General features: G+C 41.2%; 1 protein-coding gene across 3 annotated transcripts in view; it reads left to right on the plus strand.

Annotated features, from left to right (window-relative positions):
* NVL (nuclear VCP like) overlaps window positions 1–24,467 on the plus strand; it is an 84,221-nt gene that overhangs the window by 2,289 nt on the left and 57,465 nt on the right. For 2 of the 3 annotated variants that reach the window (XR_004373864.2, XM_032781722.2), the window contains exons 3-13: window positions 4,882–4,934; window positions 5,052–5,151; window positions 7,217–7,268; window positions 7,901–8,170; window positions 12,160–12,286; window positions 12,603–12,679; window positions 12,995–13,129; window positions 17,405–17,506; window positions 19,494–19,611; window positions 20,342–20,486; window positions 23,552–23,822. Coding sequence is in view for 2 of the 3 variants with exons in the window: in XM_032781722.2 (XP_032637613.1) it covers window positions 4,882–4,934; window positions 5,052–5,151; window positions 7,217–7,268; window positions 7,901–8,170; window positions 12,160–12,286; window positions 12,603–12,679; window positions 12,995–13,129; window positions 17,405–17,506; window positions 19,494–19,611; window positions 20,342–20,486; window positions 23,552–23,822 (1,450 nt within the window). In the remaining variant the exon portion in view is untranslated. The remainder of the gene's footprint in view (window positions 1–4,881; window positions 4,935–5,051; window positions 5,152–7,216; window positions 7,269–7,900; window positions 8,171–12,159; window positions 12,287–12,602; window positions 12,680–12,994; window positions 13,130–17,404; window positions 17,507–19,493; window positions 19,612–20,341; window positions 20,487–23,551; window positions 23,823–24,467) is intronic. The other variant, XM_032781723.2, reaches the window with a different exon arrangement.

Below are 24,467 nucleotides of genomic sequence, written 5' to 3' on the forward strand. Positions count from 1 at the left end.
CATCTTTCTTGAAATGCGTGCCAGAACTGGACACAATACTCCAGTTGAGCCTAACCAGCGCAGAGTAGAGCGGAAGAATGACTTCTCGTGTCTTGTTTCACACACACTGTTAATGCATCCCAGAATCACATTTGCTTTTTTGCAACAGTATCACACTGTTGACTCATATTTAGCTTGTGGTCCACTATGACCCCTAGATCTCTTTCTGCCATACTCCTTCCTAGACAGTCTCTTCCCATTCTGTATGTGTGAAACTGATTGTTCCTCCTAAGTGGAGCACTTTGCATTTGTCTTTATTGAACTTCATCCGGTTTACCTCAGACCATTTCTCCAATTTGTCCAGATCATTTTGAATTTTGACCCTGTCCTCCAAAGCAGTTGCAATCCCTCCCAGTTTGGTATCGTCCGCAAACTTAATAAGCGTACTTTCTATGCCAACATCTAAGTCGTTGATGAAGATATTGAACAGAGCCGGTCCCAAAACAGACCCCTGCGGAACCCCACTTGTTATACCTTTCCAGCAGGATTGGGAGCCATTAATAACTACTCTCTGAGTACGGTTATCCAGCCAGTTATGCACCCACCTTATAGTAGCCCCATCTAAATTGTATTTGCCTAGTTTTATCGATAAGGATATCATGTGAGACCGTATCGCAAATGCCTTACTAAAGTCTAGGTATACCACATCCACCGCTTTCTCCCTTATCCACAAGACTCGTTATCCTATCAAAGAAAGCTATCAGATTGGTTTGACACGATTTGTTCTTTACAAATCCATGCTGGCTATTCCCTATCACCTTACCACCTTCCAAGTGTTTGCAGATGATTTCTTTAATTACTTGCTCCATTATCTTCCCTGGCACAGAAGTTAAACTAACTGGTCTGTAGTTTCCTGGGTTGTTTTTATTTCCCTTTTTATAGATGGGCACTATATTTGCCCTTTTCCAGTCTTCTGGAATCTCTCCCGTCTCCCATGACTTTCCAAAGATAATAGCTAGAGGCTCAGATACCTCCTCTATTAGCTCCTTGAGTATTCTAGGATGCATTCATCAGGCCCTGGTGACTTGCAGGCATCTAACTTTTCTAAGTGATTTTTAGCTTGCTCTTTTTTATTTTATCTTCTAAAGCTACCCCTTCCCATAAGCATTCACTATGTTAGACATTCCTTCAGACTTCTCAGTGAAGACCGAAACAAAGAAGTCATTAAGCATCTCTGCCATTTCCAAGTTTCCTGTTACTGTTTCTCCCTCCTCACTGAGCAGTGGGCCTACCCTGTCCTTGTCTTCCTCTTGCTTCTAATGTATTGATAAAAGTCTTCTTGTTCCCTTTATTCCATAGCTAGTTTGAGCTCATTTTGTGCCTTTGCCTTTCTAATCTTGCCCCTGCATTCCTGTGTTGTTTGCCTATATTCATCCTTTGTAATCTGACCTGTTTCCATTTTTTATGATCCTTTTTATTTGTAGGTCATGCAAGATCTCGTGGTTAAGCCAAGGTGGTCTTTTGCCACATTTTCTATCTTTCCTACCCATCGGAATAGCTTGCTTTTGGGCCCTTAATAGTGTCCTTTGAAAAACTGCCAACTCTCCTCAGTTGTTTTTCCCCTCAGTCTTGATTCCCATGGGACCTTACCTATCAGCTCTCTGAGCTTACCAAAATCCGCCTTCCTGAAATCCATGGTCTCTATTTTGCTGTACTCCCTTCTGCCCTTCCTTAGAATTGCAAACTCTATGATTTCATGATCACTTTCACCCAAGCTTCCTTCTACTTCAAATTCTCAACGAGTTCCTCCCCTATTTGTTAAAATCAAGTCTAGAACAGCTTCCCCCCAGTAGCTTTTTCAACCTTCTGAAATAAAAAGTTGTCTGCAATGCAGTCCAGGAACTTATTGGATAGTCTGTGCCCCGCGGTGTTATTTTCCCAACATATATCTGGATAGTTGAAGTCCCCCATCACCACCAAATCTTGGCTTTGGATGATTTGTTAGTTGTTTAAAAAGCCTCATCCACCTCTTCCACCTGGTTAGGTGGCCTGTAGTAGACTCCTAGCACGACATCACCCTTGTTTTTTACCCCTTTTATCCTAACCCAGAGACTCTCAACACTTCCGTCTCCTATGTCCATCTCCACCTCAGTCCAAGTGTGTACATTTTTAATATATAAGGCAACACCTCCTCCTTTTTCCCCTTTCTATCCTTCCTGAGCAAACTATACCCATTCACACCAACATTCCAATCATGTGTATTATCCCACCAAGTTTCAGTGATGCCAACAATGTCATAGTTGTATTTATTTATTAGCACTTCCAGTTCTTCCTGCTTATTACCCATACTTCTCGCATTTGTATATAGGCATCTAAGATACTGGTTTGCTGATCTTGCCCCCAGTTTTGCCTGACCCTTCCTTTCTCTCTGCCATTATAGCCCACGCTCCTTCTTGTTTCCGACCCATCTCCCAGGTCTTTATGTTCCCCGCTTACCTGTGGGCTTTGCTCACCTGTCCCTTCGGTCGAGCGAGTTAAGCCCTCCTCACTAGGTTAGCAGTCCTGTGTGCAAATAGAGTCTTTCCCCTCCTCGAAAGGTGAATCCATCTCTGACTAGCAGTCCTTCCTCAAATAGCATCCCGTGATCGAGGAAGCCAAAGCCCTCCTGGCGACACCATCTTCGCAGCCAGGGATTCATCCTCCATGATGCATCTGTCTCTGCCCGGGCCCCTACCTTTGACAGGGAAGAATCGAAAGAGAATACCACCTGCGCTCCAAACTCTTTCACCCGTACTCCCAGAGCCCTGTAGTCACTCTTGATCTGCTCAGCGTCACACCTCGCAGTATCATTTGTGCCCACATGGATGACTAGCATGGGGTAGTAGTCAGAAGGCTGGATAATCCTCGACAATGGCTCCGTAACATTTCGGATACAGGCCCCCGGCAGGCAGCATACCTCCCGAGATGAAATATCAGGACGACAGATGGGCGCCTCCATCCCCCTTAGAAGAGAGTCTCCGACCACCACTACCCTACGTTCCCTATTTTCAGTGGTGGCAGCAGACCTCCCAGCCTTAGGGGTACGAGGCTTCTCCTGCTTTACTGTAGGGGGTGGTTCCTTCTCTCCTGTATCAAGAGGGACATAATGTTACCTATTACCATGGCGGGAGGGTTCACAGCAGGGGTGGAGCACTGCCCGCTGCCAGAAGTAACCAGCTGCCAGTGTCCACCCTGAGCCATCTCCTCCTCCACCAGTGGTGTGTCAGCAGTCCTGTGAACTGGGACAGCTACCTCAGCTGTCTCCACATGGACACTGTCCAGGAATTGCTCGTGGTCATCTAGTCCATCTTACTGAGGCAGGACCAAGTATACGTAGATCATCCCTGACAGTTGTTTGTCTAACCTTTTCTTAAAAACCTCCATTGACAGGATTCAACAACATCCCATGGTAACCTGTTCCAGTACTTAACTATCCTTATCGTTAGAAAGATCTTCCTTATGTCTAATCTAAATCTCCCTTGCTGCAAATTAAACAGATTGTCTCGTCCTGGTACCTTCAGTGGGCATGGAGAACAGTTTATCATCATCTTCTTTAAAACAGCCCCTAATATATGTGAATGCTGAGGGAGTATCTGATAAGTTGTCTTTTCTTGAAACTATATATGCCCATTTTTTTTTTTTTTTTAAACCTTTTCTCATAGGTTATGTTTTCTGGACCTTTTATTGCTCTCCTCTGGACTCTCTCCAATCTTTACGAAAGTATGGTGCCCATAACTGAACACAGTATTCAACCTGAGGCCTCACCAGTGCCTAGTAGAGCAGAACAATTGCTTCCCGTGGCTTATGTACAACTAGGGTGACCAGATGTCTCGATATTATCGGGACAATCCTGATATTAGGGGCTTTGTCTTATGTAGGACCCTATTATCTCCCCACCTCTCTGTCATATTATTCACACTTGCTATCTTGCTATGTTGTACCTGTATACAACACTTCTGTTAATACACCCCAAAAGGATATTTGCCTTTTTGCAATTGCATCATATTGTTGGCATGTATGAGCCACTGACTACGAGTCATTGTGCCAGGTGCTGTACGAACACCTAACAGAAAGATAGTTCTTGCACTGAAAATCTGACCATTGAAGGTTGATAAGAGACAACAGGGAGCACAAGAAAACAATTAGATGCTGATGTTAATCTATCAGTTGTCTAACTTTTCTAGGTTTTTTTAATGCATCACAGCAAAGAGAATTTTAAGGCAGAATTTGAAGGAGGGCAAGGAGGTTGCTTTGTCCGTGTTTGTAGCCTCTGTTTTTTGGGGGGATGTTTAATTTGTGGTCTATTAGTAGAAGGGATCTCAACCATTTGATCATGAAGTTGGGAGAGCACATTCATTGCTAATGATGAAAGGGGCTGAATTTTTCATTATCATGTCTAAAAGGAAAAATAATCCTATGGCTGAAGGACCCATCCTGGTCCAGTCCCTAGCTCTGATTGTGTGGTTTAAAGCAAACAAGCCTATTATGAATGAAAATCCACTTGGCTGACTCTTCTTTTATATTGCCATTCACTGCTCTACATATCCAGCCAATCATGCTGGTCATAATCTCTACTAAATGTCCTTCTGGGAAGACCACTAGCTAGAGACCACTGTGATTCACTTTGCACCTTTTATCCCAGAAACTGAGTTTAGTATGATACCATTTGAGTTACACCTAATCTTTTTTTAAAAGCCTGGAATAGCTCAAACCAAAGTCACTCTTCCACATAACTGGTTCCAGAGTGTACTTGTGTAAAAGATTGTGGATTGTGTCACTTTAGAAACTTGTATCTACACTGAGAATGACAATACATGAAAGAAGGCCTCAGTGAGCTCCTAACACTGTACAATTGTTTTTCAGTGCAGAATATGGACGAAGAAAAAGAAATGCCTTTAGAATTCAGGTTGAGAAAGGTAAGTCTGTTAATATCAGGACTGAAATACCAAGAAGCTGTAAGAAGCTCTCTGAATTACTGACTACACTGTTGTTGAGCACTTGCTGCCATTGATGTTCTTCTGGGTTTTTTTCAGTGTTTGGTATAATCAGTAATGAACGAGAATTTGAAGATTTAACAGCTTTAGAGAATGAACATGTGGCAAAAAGAGCAAGACACAGACAAGAAGAGAATGAGTAAGTGGAAAGACTTGTTGCCTTAAGACTACTTTAACAATGATGTCAGTACTTAACATTTCCATAATGCTTTATATCTTTAAAAAACTCTATATTACTGTGAAGGCCCTGATCCTGCAAGCTGTTCCACACAGGCGGGCCCTTGTACCCTCATTAGCCTGGTCTTTGCTGGGGAAAAAATAAAAAGGTCCGGGAGAGTTCTTAACTCAAGGTACATTCTAGTGAACCAGGCTCATAGACTTGAACTCAACCTGCTAACTCACATAAAAACTACAACTCCCTTTTCACTGGAATTAACTCAAGTTAATTAATTTAGGTGTGTGTGTGTGTGCGCGCGCGGGTCTCCGGGGAACCACGGGTAGACCAGGCTACAGACCCCCCAAATCAAAAAAGGGATCCTTGTGGGTAGGGCAGCTTGTGGAATTGAGGCCTGTCTGTTAAATCCTTACAACTCGTCTTTGCCACAGAGGTGTTATCGCTATTTTAGACATGGGTAGAGTGACCAGATGTCCTGGTTTTTACAGGGACAGTCATGATATTTGGGGCTTTTTCTTATATTGGCTCCTATTACCCCCCACCTACCCCATCCCGATTTTTCACATTTGCTGTCTGGTCACCCTAGATATGGGAAAACTGAGATGGAGAGTTTCAGTGAATTTTCCAAGGTGCACAGCCAGTTAGTGTTAGAGATGACATTAGAATTTGCATTTCCTAATGCCCAGTTCTGTGCACAGTCCACTAGAACATTCTGCCTCCTTAAATGTGATAGAGACTACTCTGCATTAAATATTGAAAATATGCCTCCCTTTTTATTAGTGCTAACATATTTTCTCTCTTACAGTTAGTGACAGTAATAGCCATTCATATAAGTGTTTTTAAGACAGGGTATGTTGAATTCAGTACAAAATACCCAAATCTTTTGAATCTCAGTAATCAAACCTCTAATCACTTTAAAAACAAAAGTCTGGCTTTTTATTAAACCTACTCAATATTAACATTTTCCTGTGCAAGCAGATATCTATAATGACAGTCCAGAGGACAAGCATTGGCAGGGAGAGATACAATGACTGCTGTCTTGCGATTCTAATTTCTATGATTAATAGTACAGGGATAATCTGGGCTCATTTAGGGCTGGACTCATCAAGGGGAGGGAGCCTAGAGTATAGCTTTCGGACAAATTCAATCAATTGTTTGAGTATGGCTAAAGAAGTCAGAGAAACATCTTAATTTTATAGTAACCATATATACATATGTATAATGCACTGCTTAAACTGCCTGACTTCCCGCAATGTGTATGTTATTGCTGCTCTCCAATGAATGGATTACACTGGCATTAGCTGTCCTGAGTGTGATCATGTACCTTCTAGAGGCTGCAGCCTGCTTAAGCCTTATTATTGTCACACAAACATGAATATTCCGTGTCTTATCTCAGTTGCTGTAAATGTGTACTGAGGTGGGTAACTGACGTTTTAAGGTTTTTTGTTGTTTTTTTAATTAAGACAAATTCAGCAGTTAATCTGTTACCTATTAGTCAAAAGCAGGCTAATCATAGAGAATATCTTTTTTTAATTTGTTATAATTACAAAACACTCTCTCCTCCCTCCTTCTCCCCTTGAGGTATTCTGCTCATGATTCCAACCTTTTTATCTTTTTGGTTTGAATTCTAGCCCCAGAATTTTAAAATAAATACAGCTTTAATTCCTCAAAGGCCTCCAGCCACACAAACTGAGTGAGCTGTTCCAGCAGGCTTTGAAGTCTGATTTCAGGACTACCAGAATAGCTTCATCTACTATAGAGAGCCTAGCTGGTGGTGGAAGCGCTGAGGAGAGAAGGTTTTCCCCCTTCCACTACCAGACTTAGGTTGTGGGGAAGGGGGAGAAGGCCATCAGAAGAGTTGTTCTCTCTCTACCCTTTGTCTCACACACAGTAGTATTGTAGTCCTAGCACGGAGAGCCTAGCATCTTCCTAGGGGAGAATATTTGTTCTCTTAGTTGCGCAGATGTCTCATTGTGCTGTTTTGGTATATTGTACCCATAATTTCTGCCTCCTCACTTTTCTGCTAAAGGGATGTGGAAAGCTACACAGACGACTCAGATGATGATTACTCAGAATCTCTAGTAAGTCCATATTTCACTCTCTATGGTATAATGCAGTTGAAACGAACACAGCAGTGCACATATGAAATATATCAATGCTGAAAATATACAAGAGTTTTAAAACAGAGCTGTATATACCCTATCTGGTAAAGGTCCAAACTTTGGTTTAGAATTTTAATATAATTCTTTATGATGAGACTTGTTCTTTTTTTTAAATATATGTTCCAGTGCTAGCGGTGTTCTTAAAAGTTAGCATCCTGGAAGTTGTACCAGCCACAGTATCTCTGACCAGCTATGCCTCCTCCATTCTGGCTGCCTATGGTGCTCTTCAGTTGCCAAACTGCTAATGGCTTGGCTGATACCCTCATTCTGACAAACCTCAGGTGGCTTGTCAGAATGAGCACATCAACCAGGAGTCCCCAACTGGAGACCTTGTAGAGTTGAAAGGCAGTTATTTCCTGGGGAAGAATGAGGCAGGACTGTGGCTGGGGGCTGTTTCTGAGGAAGGGGAACATAGCAAAGGCAGGGGGAGAGGGCAGAGTAAAGACTCTACTATTGCACTAAGGCTGTTTGCTTGCTAAGGGAGATATCTGCAAGCAATTGTTTTTTTTTTGTTTGTTTTTAATTTTCTTTTAAATACATAAACTTTGCAGTCCACAAATCACCTGAACAGCTCTCTGCTGACCTTATACCGGAAAAGAGATGCTGATTCTCTTCCAGCAACTCCCAAGAATGAGCCAACAGAAACCAGTAGCCCTGCACAAGTGACAGCACCCAGAATTAGTGCTCTTCCATCTGGCACCCCACTTGATACTAGGATCTCTGAAGGTGGATGGTTTATTGATAAAATCCCAGGTAGAAAAGAAGACAACTTCTTAATTGACCTGTGTGAGGAAGAAGAGGAAAGGAAACAGATATCTGAGGTAGCTTCTCTTTTAAATCTGATACCACTTAACATGGCATATGCATTGGGGCTTAGTACATTTCTTACCTTATGTGACAATACTTAGAAGTACAGTATGAAAAGCAGACGTGTTCTTCCTCATGCCCCCAAGATGCACAATGTATATAAAAACAAGTTTGAGCCTTTAGTGGGTAATGCAAACCTGTTTTTTTAATACACCTACAATGTTTCAACCTAGAGGTTATTATATTGGTGGAAGAAGCAGTGTGTGGATTTTAATTTTTGTGAAGCACTCTGTAAATGTAAGATGTTATGATGAAAGACTGGCTTAGTTGCTTGGTGCCATCTTTTTTCAATAAGTATTGTAGCTGCCAAAAATGTTCTGGTGCAAACAACACTAGATTATATGTTCTTATGCAAGACAAATTTGTACTATATCAAAGGCTTTTTTTTAAAATGCCTTCTTTATGTTTGAGATGCTCAAGATTAAAACACTGGAAATCTAGTTAATTTAAAAAAAATTAGTCAAAAATAGTTTCAGGAACCACGCCTGACCAAGTTACCCTGCCCATTTTTGTGGTTTTACAATCACATTTTCTTAATTTTTTTTTAATGGCTTCTCCTGTTACTGTGTGCAAGTCCCACGCAAACAGGGGAGACTGACAGACAGGGGAAATAGTGCAAAGTACTGTCCAGAACCATAAGCCACTGGGTATTTCTCTTGCTGAGGCAGAGAGGTAAGTTTTGCTGGAGCTTAACCTGTGCAAAGCTCCTTACCACACCCCTCTGTCCACCTCACCAGCAAACTCCTTGAGGTTCTGCCAGGTAGGTAACATTCAGTGAACCCCAGTTCCTGAGTTTCCCAGAGATATCTCTTTGTAATATCCAGCCTCTCTCATTGAACAGTCACAGAAATTACCAAGTTCGCTGCCTCCAGAGAGACAGGGTACATGCCAGCCTGTTAGTCTAGCTCAGTAGTTCTCAAACTTTTGTACTGGTGACCCCTTTCACATAGCAAGCCTCTGAGTGAGATCCTCCTTTTAAATTAAAAACACTTCTTAAAATATTTAACACCATTAACCCCCCGTGTAATAACCTTGTGACCCTCTGAGGGGTCCCAACCCCCAGTTTGAGAACCTGTGGTCTAGCTGTCTTTAATACACAGCACAGCATATGGGTTGCAGTAACACTAAGCATAAGTTTATTGGTAAGGAACATAGATTTAAGTGATACTAAGCGAGAGAAAGAGACAGGTCTGGTTACAAACAAAAAAAAACCCCATCCTGGTTTCTAGTGACCAAACTTAACTTTAACAAACTGCAATCATTGGCAGAACAGCTTTCTGACTTACACCAAGCTATCAGTGTCTCCAGCCCCCAAGAAAGTGGATCCACTATTCACAGAATCAGAGGATGCTGATCCTTTTTCCCTATTCTTCCCTTTTATAGTACAAAATACTTTTTAAATGAATCCCTTAAAAAGTAAACCCAGACAAATATCCTCTCCACTACTGCTGGTTCTTTAGGTGCAGGCATTAAGTCCATTTGTCCTCTGATCAATTTGTTTTCTCAGTTGGCTCCATCACTTTGTTTAACTCAGGTGTAAATGTACTTTAATTGTACTTTGTTTGTAATCAAGCTATACTGTTTTTCAGTCAGCATGTTAGCTTGAACCATGCAGACAGGGAAATTTCCCTTTGTGAAAATCCACATGCCTTCAAAACTTTTATTTGAAGAGCATATTTCTAGCATATATGCATAACTCTTTATATACAACCTGTAAATACATCACTCAATATTCATGACAGCATGTTACTAGATATTATATAATACCTGACAAGACACTGTTTGGCTAAATATTATGACGTGTTGAGCAGGCCCTTTGTCAGTTGACGTAAAGAGGCCCTTAGGGCCACAGTGTACAAAGTAAAGAAGTTGAAAAGAGAAATATACTTCTTTGATGTTGTGATGAAGTGGGACTGTTCTTAATGTTTCCTCTGAATACTGTAGGGATACCTCAAGTTTCCCCTGTGCATTTCTTAAGTCTCTAGGCGATGGGATAAAGGGGTGTAATTGTTGCCGAGCAAAGGGACAGTGTGCATAAATGGCTGACACTCTGTCTCCTGGCAACAGATGGCCTGGGCCCGCTCCCCCAGCAAGGTGATAGCCAAAGGTGTTGGAGAACAAAGGAATCAGGTGATCTGGCCAGGGAAAGGAACAAAGCCCAGAGGAGGAGGGGCTGGAGAGTGAGTCAGTTGGGGGCTGGCTGGGGAAGTGGCATGAGGTGTGGACTTGGTTGTCTGGCTCACTGCCTCCCAAAATGGACCCAGCGGAGGGGTCCTGTTCTCTGTACCTACAAGATCTGTTTTACACTGTTTTCCTGTCATCTAATAGACCTTTGTTTTACTGGCTGGCTAAGAATCATGTCTGACTGCAAAGTTGGGGTGCAGGACCTTCTGGCTTCCCCAGGACTCTGCCTGGGCAGACTTGCTGTGGGAAGCGCATGGAAGGGCAGAGGATGCTGAATGCTCCAAGGTCAAATCCAAGAAGGTGAAGCCATGTGAGCTTCTTGCCCTGAAGACAGTCTTCTCAGAGAGAGGAGACTTCACCAGAGTCCTGACTGACTTTGTAGGGAGCAGTTCCAGAGCATTGCCCGGGGACTCCGTGACAGATATCTTTCTTTCAGTTATAGGAATTTTAGGTGTTCTTTAACAAAAGTCAGCAAAATGCCTTCAGGAAAAAATGTGATTACATTGACCCTTTAAGGCAATGTATTCTCAGTGTGTCTAAAAATATCCTTATGGTGACATTGCGACCCCAGAGCCAGTTTTTAAGGGTGGAAAGTGTTCAAAAACAGAACCAGAGGATTTTCAGCTGGGAACATACAGGAGTTTGGGGATTAAGAGACTCCCCAGGACCTCTTTGTCCTTGTTCAGTGGCTAAAAGGCATATTGTGGAGTTGATGTTTTTCTTCTCTAGTGGACAAGGCATATCATCCTATTCACTATTATACCGTGCTGACTGATTTACATAAAGTTGATGGTGGATGTGGAAAATTGCTACTAGGACTAAAATGGCAGTGTTTGCCCCTACAAGGGGAGATGGCATAGCAGGGGGATCATTGTGGAATAGAGAGTCCACCATATTGTGTTTAAAAACAAAACACGTGGTTAACAAGATGCACAATTTCATCTGTTAATTCTCGTTTGTATTTTTCTTGCATATACAGTGATGACCTGAGTTATTTGCACAATATTCACTACAATATTGATGGTGATTAGTAGTTGTATTACCGTAGCATCTAGATGCCCTACTTATGAACCAGGATCCCACCGCGCTAAATGTTGTACAAACATAGTGTGTTACTGGTAATTAATGTTTCTAATGGAGGTGTTTTTATTTTTATATATATAATATATACACACAGAGAGAGCTGTATTAAGACACAGTGTTTGTTGCTTTGCAGTAATTATGCAATTCAGGGCTTGTCTGCATGGGAAAACTGTCCAGAATAGCTACTGCAGAATATACTGGAATATCTATTCCAGAATAGCAACCCACATGGATACTCTTATTCAAGAATAAAGGTGTCCACACAGAGAGATATTGGAATCACTATTGTGCTTTAAATTTGCAGCCTACTTTATTCTGGAATAACGTTCCTATATAGATGAGTCCTAACTTAAATCAGCTTTTTATTCTTGGATCTTTTTCTAGTTTATGTATACAATTTTTTTCTGGAACTTTAGTGCCCCAAAAAAACCAAACCAAAAAAAAAAAAAAATTTTAAACAATCCTTAGTAAAAACGAAGTAATAAAATGATTTAGGCACAGAAAGGATTGACCATACCTTGTCTCTTACCATTCTCATAATATTTATGCAGGAAGCACCATATGTGTCTTCAGATTTTGTTTGTTCTGTTCTTTCAAATGTCTGTAGAAGAGCTCGATCATTTATGTACTAAATATTTGAAGACTCATTCGTGTCATTCTGTGTTTTATGCTCTAGAAATCAAAAGACCTTTCTTTTTTGGAGAGTGAAGGAAAGAAGACAAAGAGTAAGAGACGAAAAAGAAGGAAAGAGGAATCTCAAGATGTAGATGAAGAAATAGAATCTGTTTTGCGTAAGCAGAAAGGTGAGAGCTACTATTTCTGAAGTGGCTTACTGGGTATGTGGGTGGTTGGTAGCTGTAGCAGTTGGGATCAGAGATGTTCTGCGTTTCTGAAATGTTGACTTTTTGGCTGGGGCCTTTCAGGAAGACATTCATCCTTCATGTGGTGCTAGAAAATAGTCCAGTCCTGTGACTGTTGCATAAGAAATAATTTGTTCTGTATAATCTTTTACCCAAGTGTTCAGATCAGTGTCTGTCTTGTTGGGGTTTGCAGCCACTGGCTTCTGCTGTGTTCAAATTTTAATGACTTCATTTATTCCCTTCCTTTTATTTCTTCCAGTTAAAACTAAAGGACCAGAGCTACAGTTCCCTTTAGTGAAATTTGACGATGTGGGAGGCAGTGATGAAACTCTGAAGGTTAGTTTTAATTAAACCCTTGCTGTGTTACTTATGGGATAGAGAAAACAGTGAATAAAACTACATATATACAAAATGGGGGAGCTGGAGCCCAAGCAGGACGGATTTGCATAGCAACTCAGCAGATCATTGGCAAGAGAGAGAGCTATCTCTCGCTGATAGATGAGGGCAGCAAGACTAGCTATAGATCTTAACCTGAACTGACCTCCCTAATATCAGTCACTGAAATAAGTGAGACACAAGTTATCCTTCTGTGCATTTTAGTGTTTACATTATTTTCCTCTATCTACTTTATTTTTATCTTCTTTCTAACAGGAGGTATGCAAGATGCTGATACACGTGCGTCACCCTGAAGTATACAATCACTTAGGTGTGGTCCCACCTCGAGGATTTCTTTTACATGGACCACCAGGGTGTGGAAAGACATTACTAGCGCAGGCAATTGCTGGGGTGAGACTGCCTTAATATGTGCTTTCCCTTCCTCCTGTCTGCTCTTTTAAGATAGGGAGAGGGCAGATAGATAAAAGCAAAGAGGAGAACATTCTAATCTATCTTGCCTCTTCCCTTCTCACCTCAAAATAAACATCCATTAGAATTTAAATAACAGAAATGCAATCTGAATCAGGATTATTCCTTGATAGATCCTCATGCAAGGGGAAAATATTGCATTAAAAGCTCAGTTTCGTCTTGCAAGCACTCACAAGGAATGGACTTGCAGCCTGGATTTTTTTAAAAAGGAAGTGAAATCTGTTTTGGGTTGTGATCTGGCTGACTCCATGAGGAGGTAATCCTATGACATTAAACTTGGAAGTTACCATACAACAGCTGTTTGGCCTCTGTCAAATAAGGTGGTGATTTGTCCTCATCAAACAGGTTTCAGAGTAGCAGCTGTGTTAGTCTGTTTCCACAAAAAGAATAGGAGTACTTGTGGCACCTTAGAGACTAACAAATTTATTTGAGCATAAGCTTTTGTGGGCTACAGCCCACTTCTTCGGATGCATAGAATGGAACATATATTGAGGAGATACATATACATGTACAGAGAGCATGAAAAGGTGGGAGTTGTCTTACCAACTCTGAGAGGCCAATTAAGTAAGAGAGAGAAACTTTTGAAGTGATAATCAAGATAGTACAGACAGTTTGATAAGAAGTGTGAGAATACTTACAAGGGGAGATAGTCAATGTTTGTAATGGCTCAGCCATTCCCAGTCCATATTTAAGCCTAAGTTGATTGTATCTAGTTTGCATATCAATTCCAGATCAGCAGTTTCTCCTTGGAGTCTGTTTTTGAAGCTTTTCTGTTGCAGAATTGCCTCCTGCAGGTCTGTCATTGAATGATCAGACAGGTTAAAGTGTTCTACTGGTTTTTGAGTGTTATGATTCCTTATGTCAGATTTGTGTCGATTAATTCTTTTGCATAGAGACTGTCCGGTTTGGCCAATATACATGGGAGAGGGGCATTGTTGGCACATGATGGCATATATCACATTGGTAGTTGTGCAGGTGAATGAGCCCCTGATGATATGGCTGATGTGATTAGGTCCTATGATGATGTCACTTGAATAGATATGTGGACAGAGTTGGCATCGAGGTTTGTTGCAAGGATAGGTTCCTGGGTTAGTGTTTATGTTGTATGGTGTGTGGTTGCTGGTGAGAATTTGCTTCAGGTTGGGAGGCTGGTCTGTCTCCCAAGATCTGTGAGAGTGAGGGATCATCTTTTAGGATAGGTTGTAGATCTTTGATGATGCACTGGAGAGGTTTTAGTTGGGGGCTGAAGGTGACGGCTAGTGGGGTTCTGTTATTTTCTTTGTTGCGCCTGTCTTGTAGGAGGTGACTTCTGGGTATTTGTCTGGCTCTGTCAATCTGTGTTTTCACTTCAGCAGGTGGGTATTGTAGTTTTAAGCATGCTTGATAGAGATCTTGTAGGTGCTTGTCTCTATCTGAGAGATTGGAGCAAACGTGGTTGTATCTAGAGCTTGGCTGTTGACAATGGATCGTGTGATGTGTCCTGGATGAAAGCTGGAGGCATGTAGGTAAGTGTAGCGGTCAGTAGGTTTCCAGTATAGGGTGGTATTTATATGACCATCGCTTATTAGCACAGTAGTGTCCAGGAAATGGGCCGTTTGTGTGGATTGATCTAGGCTGAGATTGATGGTGGGATGGAAATTATTGAAATCATGGTGGATTTCCTCAAGGGCTTCTTTTCCATGGGTCCAGATGATGATGATGATGATGTCATCAATGTAGCGCAAGTAGAGGAGCGGTATTAGGGGACAAGAGCTAAGGAAGCGTTGTTCTAAGTCAGCCATAAAAATGTTGACATACTGTGGGCCATGCTGGTACCCACAGCAGTGCCGCTGACTTGAAAGTATATATTATCCCCAAATGTGAAATAGTGGTGGGTGAGGACAAAGTCACAAAGTTCAGCCTCCAGGTTAGCTGTGACGTTATCGGGGATAGTGTTTCTGATAGCTTGTAGTCCATCTTTGTGTGGAATATTGGTATAGAGGCCTTCTACATCCATGGTGGCCAGGATGGTGTTTTCTGGAAGATCACCAATGAATTGTAGTTTCCTCAGGAAGTCATTGGTGTCTCGAAGATAGCTGGGAGTGCTGGTAGTGTAGGGCCTGAGGAGAGAGTCCACATAGCCAGACAGTCCTGATGTTAGGGTGCCAATGCCTGAGATGATGGGGTGTCCAGGATTTCCAGGTTTATGGATCTTGGGTAGCAAATAGAATACTCCTGGTCGGGGTTCTAGACATGTGTCTGTACAGATTTGTTCCTTTGCTTTGTCAGGGAGTTTTTTTTAGCAGATGATGTAGTATCTTTAGGTAATCCTCAGTGGGATCAGAGGATAATGGCCTGTAGAATGTGGTGTTAGAGAACCAAGAGGCTGCTAGACAGCTATGTTCCAATTTATTCATGATGACAACAGCACCTCCTTTGTCAGCCTTTTTGATTATGATGTCAGAGTTGTTTCTGAGGCTGTAGATGGCATTGTGTTCAGCATGGCTGAGGTTATGGGGCCTTTTGGTATGATGTCAGACAGCCACCTCTACAAGTGGGATCCTTATAGCTCAGGGGTGGGTAAACTTTTTGGCCTGAGGCCCACATCTGTGTATGGAAATTGTATGGCGGGCTAGGAATGCTCATGAAATTGGGGGTTGGGGTGTGGCTAGGGATGCGGGCTCTGGGGTGAGGCCAGAAATGAGGAGTTCAGGGTGCAGAAGGGGCTGAGGTATGGAGGGCTGAGGGCTCTGGGGTGGGGTTGGGGATGAGGGGTTTGGAGTGTGGGAGAGGGCTCCGGGCTAGGACCAGGGGGTTTGGAGGGTGAAGGGGGATCAGGACTGGGGAAGTGGGTTGGTGCGTGGGAGAAGGTTATGGGTGCAGACTCCCAGCAGCACCTCAAGCGGCTCCCAGAAGCAGTGGCATGTCTCCACTTTGGCTCCTATGCAGAGGCGTGGCCAGGTGTTCTGCGCGCTGCCTTGTCCGCAGGTGCTGCCCGTGCAGCTCCCTTTAGCCACAGTTCCCAGCCAAAGGGAGCTGCTTGGGGCAAGAGCAGCATATGGAACCCCCTGGCTGCCTCTATGCATAGGAGCCAGAGCGGGGACATGCTGCTTCCTGGAGTCATGGAATGCGTGGAGTGGGGCAAGTTGTCGTCCCCGCTGGAGCGGGTTAAGCCCCAGACTCTGCTCCCTGGCAGGATCTCAAGGGCTGGATTAAAACATCTGATGGGCTGGACGGGGGCCGTAGTTTTCCGACCCTTGTTATAGCTGATGTCATCAGAGATGTCAGGGATTGTTTCTACATTTTAGTAATGAGAATAAGCTACTTTCTACTTGTACAGGGTACAGACAACTTATGGCAGTATGGAGAAGTTGCACTATCGCTGTTCTGGGGATAAATGGAGGACTTTATTGCCAGGCTTGTCAATACAGTATCTCTTTTTTGTTTTTTTGTTGCTGTATTCACTTAAATGACCGTAGGTTATATAGTTTGGAAATTATACATAAATTATGAACTGTTGCAACACAGCTTTTTTCACAATGAAAACTTGCAGGCTTTTATTGCATAAAGTTGATAGACTCTCTTGGAATTAAATCTTGGGTATTTTTAGCCTACACAAACATGTACTTCACTGCAAGCTGGGATGTAAATCTACCATATGCTTATCTGTCGTGCACTATGTGTTGGTGTGGACCCTGCTGATGCACACTGACAGTTCCTTTGTGTGCTTTGACGTACTCCCATTTCAAAACACACTAAGGAACTGTTAGGATGCACCTGGACATCTAGTGCTCAGCATGCTAGTGTGGGGTAGATTACTCAAGTTTGCCATGAACTAAATGTTCATGTTGACAAGCCCTCTGTTAAGTTTGTCACTGAAATCAGCATTCCTCATAGTTCAGACATCAGTGTATAGACTAAGTGTTTTGTAATCAGTGGCAATGCTATTAAGCTGTTAAAGTGGGAGCCAGGAGACCTGAATTCTGTTCCCAGCTCTTTTCATTTGGTTAAGTGCCTCTGATCACTTAGATGTAGGGCTGTTGCATGTGGTTTCTAAAGCACTTTAAAAACTTCTCTTGAAAGGCTCCTCAAAAGTTTAAAGTATTATGATAACATACATTGTATAAATACTGGTTCTAGGGGACTTAGTCAAAGAAAATCCTGCTAAGAGGAAATGTTCTTGAGATTTCATAACCATGTTCTTTACATTTATTCTAGGAACTTGAACTGCCAATGCTCAAAGTAGCTGCTACTGAAATTGTATCAGGAGTCTCTGGGGAGTCTGAACAGAAGCTGAGAGAGTTGTTTGAACAAGCTGTGGTGAGGCCAGGGAGCTGAGCTAATAAATTGCTTGATCCTTTCTCTTCATAAAACCTTTTAATGGTTCCTTTCTGCTGCTGCAATTTGAAATTAAGATTGAATTATTTGTATTAGTAGAACCTTGGATCTTCAGTCATGGACTGGGACCCCATTGTACTAGGTGCTGTACAAACCCAGAACAAAAAGACAATACCTGCCCCAAAGACCCTTCAATGTAAATATAAACTGTAATACAATTATTAATGTGTAGTCACTCTGTTAGGCAATTCACTACATAAAATACTTGGCTTTTGTATACACTGGAGTAATTACTACTCTGTGTTACTTAAGAAGTTGACCTCTTCATTAGGTCTGTGAATTTGGATACATTAGTGATATTAGTGTGAAATAATAAATTGCAAGGAAAGAGCTAGGAATCCAAGAAAAAAATGTTAGGATTAACTCTTCCCATATCTGCACAGTCTTAAATACACAAGAGCACTGTTGGGTTACTGGCTGAAATCCAGCCCAGGTTGGTGATGACCAAACACTGATGTGAGAGTATCTTAGTTTGTCTGGTTCTCCATGAGAGCAAAGAAAAGCAGAAGGGTTGAGGGGACGCTACTTAATAAAAATCGTTTTTAAGTACATCTCTGTATAATTCCCTAGAGAGTCCTCCATATCTGCCTTTTGACAATGCTTTCTTTTCCATTTCCATTCTCCACCATCACCACTATTTTGAGGCCTCACAACATATTCACAAGCCTTCATGGGATTCAGAGGAAGCAAGGATTGTGGAGTCACGTTAGTTTCTGTCCCAATATGAACCTGAACTGTTGTTTTGAATTTAAAAAGCCTTTATTACTAACAATAAGGAAATGAGAACCAAAATCATGGTATAAAATGGATAATGTGGGTTGTTTGTTGTTTTTGTTTTGTTTTTTAAATATTCTTTGCATTTAAAATGGTCTGGCCCTTAGCTATCAAAATTAACTTTTTCAGTGGAATTTATTGCATGAAGCATGCTTCAATTTAAAAAAAAATTCTTTTTGTTTTAATCTTAGCCACTTACATTTGTTATCTTAAATTGCTTTTTCAGTGACTTTTGGGTCTCATGAACAAAAAACTTGTATTCTTGCATGCGCCATATGTCTGGTACTATAATTCCTGCATAGCAAAATTATGCTCTTTCTGTACCAAAAGTGGTGATAAACTCAGAGAAGTAATGTTCGAGCAGCTAGGTGGCGCACATGCTGCACTGGCTTGACAGCTTTGGCGGTATGCTTTTAAACTCTGCCTTTCTATATTGAGAGGCATTGGCAGATCTGAATAGAGAAGCTTCTTTGTGTTTGCCTGTAGCATACTTTTTTTTTAAGGATTAGTTAATGTTTAAATACACTGGTGAATCAAAGTGCCAGGTAAGTGCTACCTTTTTATTAGCGTTGTCCTTTTATGAACTTGGAGTTCATTAAATGAAATGTTACGGAAATCTATAATTTATGTGCTCCCTGCTTTAGCTTCTTGAACATGATCCTAATCTTCTAGTAATCTGAGTTGGCAAATAGTTTCCATTATCGCCCACGCCTGCCCCTTGCCGGTTGCATGGTGTTAGCTCTCCATATTCTACAGCATTAGTGACTTCTTGCCAAACAAAAATTTAAATGTCTCAGCTTCTGTCTTGGGCTTAAATATTTTCAAATCAGCAAAAGCACAACAACACAGTGTCTATAGAAGACACAAAGCAACATAAAATATATTTTAAAAAAACTCATGCTTTAGTTTCCTCATGATCCAATTCCACAGTGTATTTGGCTTCTCTAAGAGAATGAAGAGAGTGGGGAAGGGGGGGCTGCTGGGGTTTGAGACTGGGTGGTTGTTCAGAGTACGTGACAGCACTTGCCGTAATATATCTTTTAAGCTTTCAAACGGGAGAACCACTTTTCTTAAATTATTACTTATTATATGCTATGTGTATCGAGAGTGATTACTGTGGTGTTCTTGTTCCTAGTCCAATGCACCATGCATCCTTTTCATAGACGAGATTGATGCAATCACCCCAAAAAGGGAAGTTGCCTCGAAAGACATGGAGCGGAGAATTGTCGCCCAGCTTCTAACCTGTATGGATGGTCAGTTTCAGCAATGAAATTAACATACTTTTATTTTTTAAATTAACCTCCCCCCTCTTTTGAAGTCCAGTTTTGGTTTTAACTTGTTTAAAATTAGGTTTAAATTGAGCTCTGAACAGTTGTGGTAGTTGAAGATCTCAAAGTATTTTTGCAGAAGCGGGGGATATTAAGACCAATTCCCTGGTTAAAATCCTTTCCATATAACTTATTTCTGCCTTATTAGATTTTCCCTCGTGATCCAGTGTGACAGTCTTCGCTTTTTTTGGATATCATGGTATTAACTTTCTGTCCTGTGTTGCAGTGTCATTATGCACTGTTAACAGTTGCTGCATTTCATCCTGAATGTAGCTTCTTTTGAGTGTGAAGAGAAAATATTCCTGACTCTTGTCATTTACAGATCAGTTTATACAGCACCCTTGAAAGTCTTTCAGTGCTATGTAAATATATGTGTTGGAAAAGTGCTATGTAAATGTTGTTTCAAATGCCTGAGATTGTATAAAAAAACAAACTATGTTGCTAGTGGAAATAAAGATAAGTACCTAGAAATTTTCATGGTTAAAAGAGAAGCTGCTTCAGGCTGTTTTGCATAACAGTAAATGATTTCCCAACTATGATCAAGAATAAATATGTTCTTGCAGCATGTGTCTAAGAAGAGTAGCATTAACAGTGATGTTCCAATAGGCAGACAGATCTCTTTTCTGAGTACTTGTTTATTGCCTTCCATCCTCAGACCTGAATAACCTGGCTGCCACTGCTCAGGTCCTAGTCATTGGAGCTACTAACAGACCAGACTCGTTGGACCCAGCATTGAGGCGCGCTGGAAGATTTGATCGAGAAATTTGTCTAGGGATTCCTGATGAAGCAGCTAGAGAGAGGTATATCTTAGTAGGCCAAGGCTTCTGATTAGTAAAACTGTTGCAAATTAGTGGACAGTTAAGAACACATGTATAGCACACGTAACCACATGCACCCAATCAGCCTGCAAGGGTAAGTGGAGAAGGGGTAACAGTGTGTATATCTCTGTGCTATCTGTCCAATCCCCGGCTGTCCCGTGTGGATGCATGTATAAATCTCCTCTTCACATTGCATTAACAAGAGTTCTGGACAACTTTAAGAAGAGAATGGACTCTGGAGTTAGCAATATGTATTTTGTTCAGTATTCTGTCTTTGAATCTCCTTATTCACCTGTCATGGCTACAGGGCACAACTACACCTTAGATTCTTTTTAGTACCTCTTGAGTAGACCCCAGAGGTGACAGGCTTGACTTCTTGCACCTAACTCTAAGTGGAATCACGTGGCTCAACTATACTTAGAGTGGATCTCTAGGCTGCAGCTGCCCTGTTTCCTAACCATGTTACTGCAATAGGCCCAACTGCATTTGGCACCTATAAACCCTTCATTCTGGGGACTTGTGACCAGTGAGTTGATTAAACAGTTCAAAAACAGTGTATTCAAAACAAAGATTTATTAATTCCCCAAGGGTACAAAGCCTGTAGAGAAAAGAGTAAAAACAATGAAAAGCCTGACCTTGTGGCTTGCTTACAAATGCTGGTAAGGAAAGAGTAAGCTGTGATAATCCTCATCTCTCGTTAGGAAAAACAAACTGGTCCGCTCGCAGTGTGCTCTTTCTGTGTTCCCCTTGTCAGCCTGTCAGCTTTTGATGACCCTTTGCACAGTCTCTGGCCACTCAACCAACACTTTTTTCTAAGTGGGAGGTCCTGTAATGGTTTATGTTAATTTTGATCTCTCTTCTTAGCTGTGGCAAAGCAGCTATGTTACCAAGGCTGAGCCAGAGGAGTTGCATTTTCACTACTATAAATCTGATTATTGTGTTTAGGTATTTGGGATGCTTCTTATCTAGGCCATTTATTTCACCTTTTCCTTTTACAATCCCTTTTGACTCTATGGCACATAACCCATCCTGAATAAGCACACACGGGTATGCACCATGTACTTAAAAAAATGGTAGATATTATATAGTTTGCCATATCAAGATGTTGATATTTCACAACTTGTGCCATTTCAAGGAGCAGGAATGGTGAATGAGAGTAGAATCTTCAGTAATCTTCCTCACATGTGAGAGCAATTGCTTGGACAAGAAAATCTTGATCATTGTTTTGAACAGTTGAAGCTGGGAGTCTAACAGCATTCCTCCATGTTGTTGTTGTTTTCTGCAGTTCCTGCAGATGTGGGCCCACAGGAACTACCAATATTGCTGCATTTTTTGGAAAAATGGAAAAAATCAATCTTATGTATAGGAGTATGACAACAGGGTAACAGAATAAAGGAAAAAGTTACAGTTGTTGTTACGGTTTAATTTAACATACAGTGAATCCATCAGATAGAAGGAATGTTTCAGCTGGTTACTAAGTGGCTAGTGCTGTTCGTTTAGGCCCAGTTATTTGAAGATGTGCACACACCAGTTGTGCATGCAGGTTTTGTTTGCTCATACACATCTTTGTGTAAATAGGAACTTGATTTGTATGCATATATTAGGCAGCTTTCATGCCCACTTCTAATCATACACTTATAAAAAAAAAAAATGTAACCTTTGCTGTCAGTGAATATGCTTGTATTATCTTAAAGAAAGGAATGATAGTGCTTAGATCACAGGCTGAGCCAGTCACTGCTACCTCTGTACCTTGAGTCACTTCCCCCTATTGAGCTGTTGTCAAATGAGCCAAAAAATTGGAAGAAAATAAGTTGATGCTTATTAACTAAAGATACTGTACTTAATTTTGTCTGTTAGGTGGGTAAAGGAAAAACATACTGAACTTTTAAAGGTAATAGTCATTTAATAAATTGTTCCATTCAAAGCTTTAGCATGGTGCTAGCAGCTTGGATAAATGATGTCCAGATCAAATGGTAGGTATTTTTTAAATTTAAAAAGACACTTAAGTGGTGGATTTCATTTCTCTGGTTTGTGATGCCTTTTAATATTTCCCTACTGAAGTAATACTTTGCTATTTGTAAAAACTAGGTTAGCTCCCCTCTTCTAGATTTCTGTATTGCTGGAAGATAATATGACTCTGTAAGGTTTGCATCTTTGTCTTATCAGCATCGTTTGCAGGCCTCAGGTGGAAGGATTGTTGGCCCTGGGGAGGAAATCCTTTAAGCTCTGACATGGAGAATGCTCTAGAAGAGATGAAAAATATCCATGTTCTAATACAAAATATTTTAATATAAAAGGAAGAATATAATTGATGACATGATTTAAGTGGAACAATCTTGGATTAGCGAGTAAATTGTATCGCTTGGTAGAATTTACAAGCATCAGCCAGAGCAACATTCTAAAAATTCCTTGCTATTCCTTTGTTCCTCTATCTGCTATATCTTTTCTCTTGAACACTTTTACCCTCATTAGCTATACAGAAGTGTTTCAGCCTTCTCCATACTTAAATTGTGCCTTTTTAAGGCTGGACCTTAAACTAGACCTGCCTGCTCACGTTCTGTAAACAAAAACAGGGTTCTTGTAAAGAATGGAGCAGGTAAAATGTAAACAGATGTTGTCATATGCAGGAATGCCAACCAAGTAATCACTTGAGTGGGTGGTAACCCATTTGAGTTTTTTGGTGGAACCCACTTGGGATGTCATCTAACATTTTAAATCCAGTGCTGGTTTGTTTGTTTTAAAACAAACCAAAAAACTAACAACCTGTAGTTGATTATAATATATGTTCAGCAAAACTCTTAACCTTTAAATGAGCATCACCTGGCTGATACTGTAGGTTTCTTTTAGTGTGAGGGTTGGGAGAAAACATAGATTAATTTTGTGGCTCTCAGCATTAACTGACTCTCCAATTAAGTGTCAATTATTTGGCTCTTGGGCCATTAGGATCTGCCTGAGTGAACTGAGATGACTTAAATCTCTGAGCAGTGATGTTTGCTTTCATATCAGAGGGGAAATTGTTGCAACTTCTATTTTCTTCTCTTACACAGAATTCTACAGACTTTGTGTCGAAAACTTAGGCTCCCTGAATCTTTTGACTTTCATTATTTAGCCCATATGACTCCAGGCTATGTAGGTGCTGATTTGATGGCACTTTGTCGTGAAGCAGCTATGTGTACAGTAAACAGGGTCCTGATAAAGTTGGAGGAGCAGAAATGGAAAGGTGTGCAGGCTGGAGAAGCAACGACTGAGCAAAACTTGGAGACTGGAACTGAAGCACTGTTGGAAAAGGATACTAAACATCCAGAGCTTCCTGCTAAGGTATTAATCCACTGTTACACTCATTTCACGATTCCTTAAAGACTAACCAGTTTGTTTGTGAGCTTCCCACTCAGTCTCACTAAACATTTCTGATCACAGCAATATTCGTTTCTAAATGAATGTAATTTTTTATGGTTATGTAGCATTCTTCATCCGTCTGGTTCATAAAGTACTTTTCCTAATGGATAGTACAAACTATGGGTATTATGATACTAAAACTTTATGGTTCTTATAACTTTTTTGAATGCACCTGGGGGCTAAAACTATGGGTCTGGTTCTCCTAAGCTGATATCACTCACTGGTGTTTGATCTCCTCTACTCTATGGCACTATTGCCTCTTTCTACCTTTTTAAAATGCTGCTTCCCCAAAAGATGGGTCTGCAATACAGCATGATGCTGAAAAAGTCATTTGTGCATGCGTAGCAGGACTGGGGCCCTGTTGCAAGCCAGAGTGTTTCCAGGCAGCCTGATATCAGAATATTTGGATGTCTCAAGATGAAATAGTGTGGCCATTGAATGTGAGCAGCACCCATCTGCTGTGAATTTAAGTACTACCCTTGGAAGCTTCCTGAAAATGTGTTGTGCACATCAGTTGTTCTCTGCCTGCATTCTGCAAGGACTGCTTCAGGTTTAAGAGCTGATATT

The sequence above is a fragment of the Chelonoidis abingdonii genome, chromosome 3, assembly GCF_003597395.2.
Source record: "Chelonoidis abingdonii isolate Lonesome George chromosome 3, CheloAbing_2.0, whole genome shotgun sequence".
NCBI lineage: Eukaryota > Metazoa > Chordata > Testudines > Testudinidae > Chelonoidis > Chelonoidis abingdonii.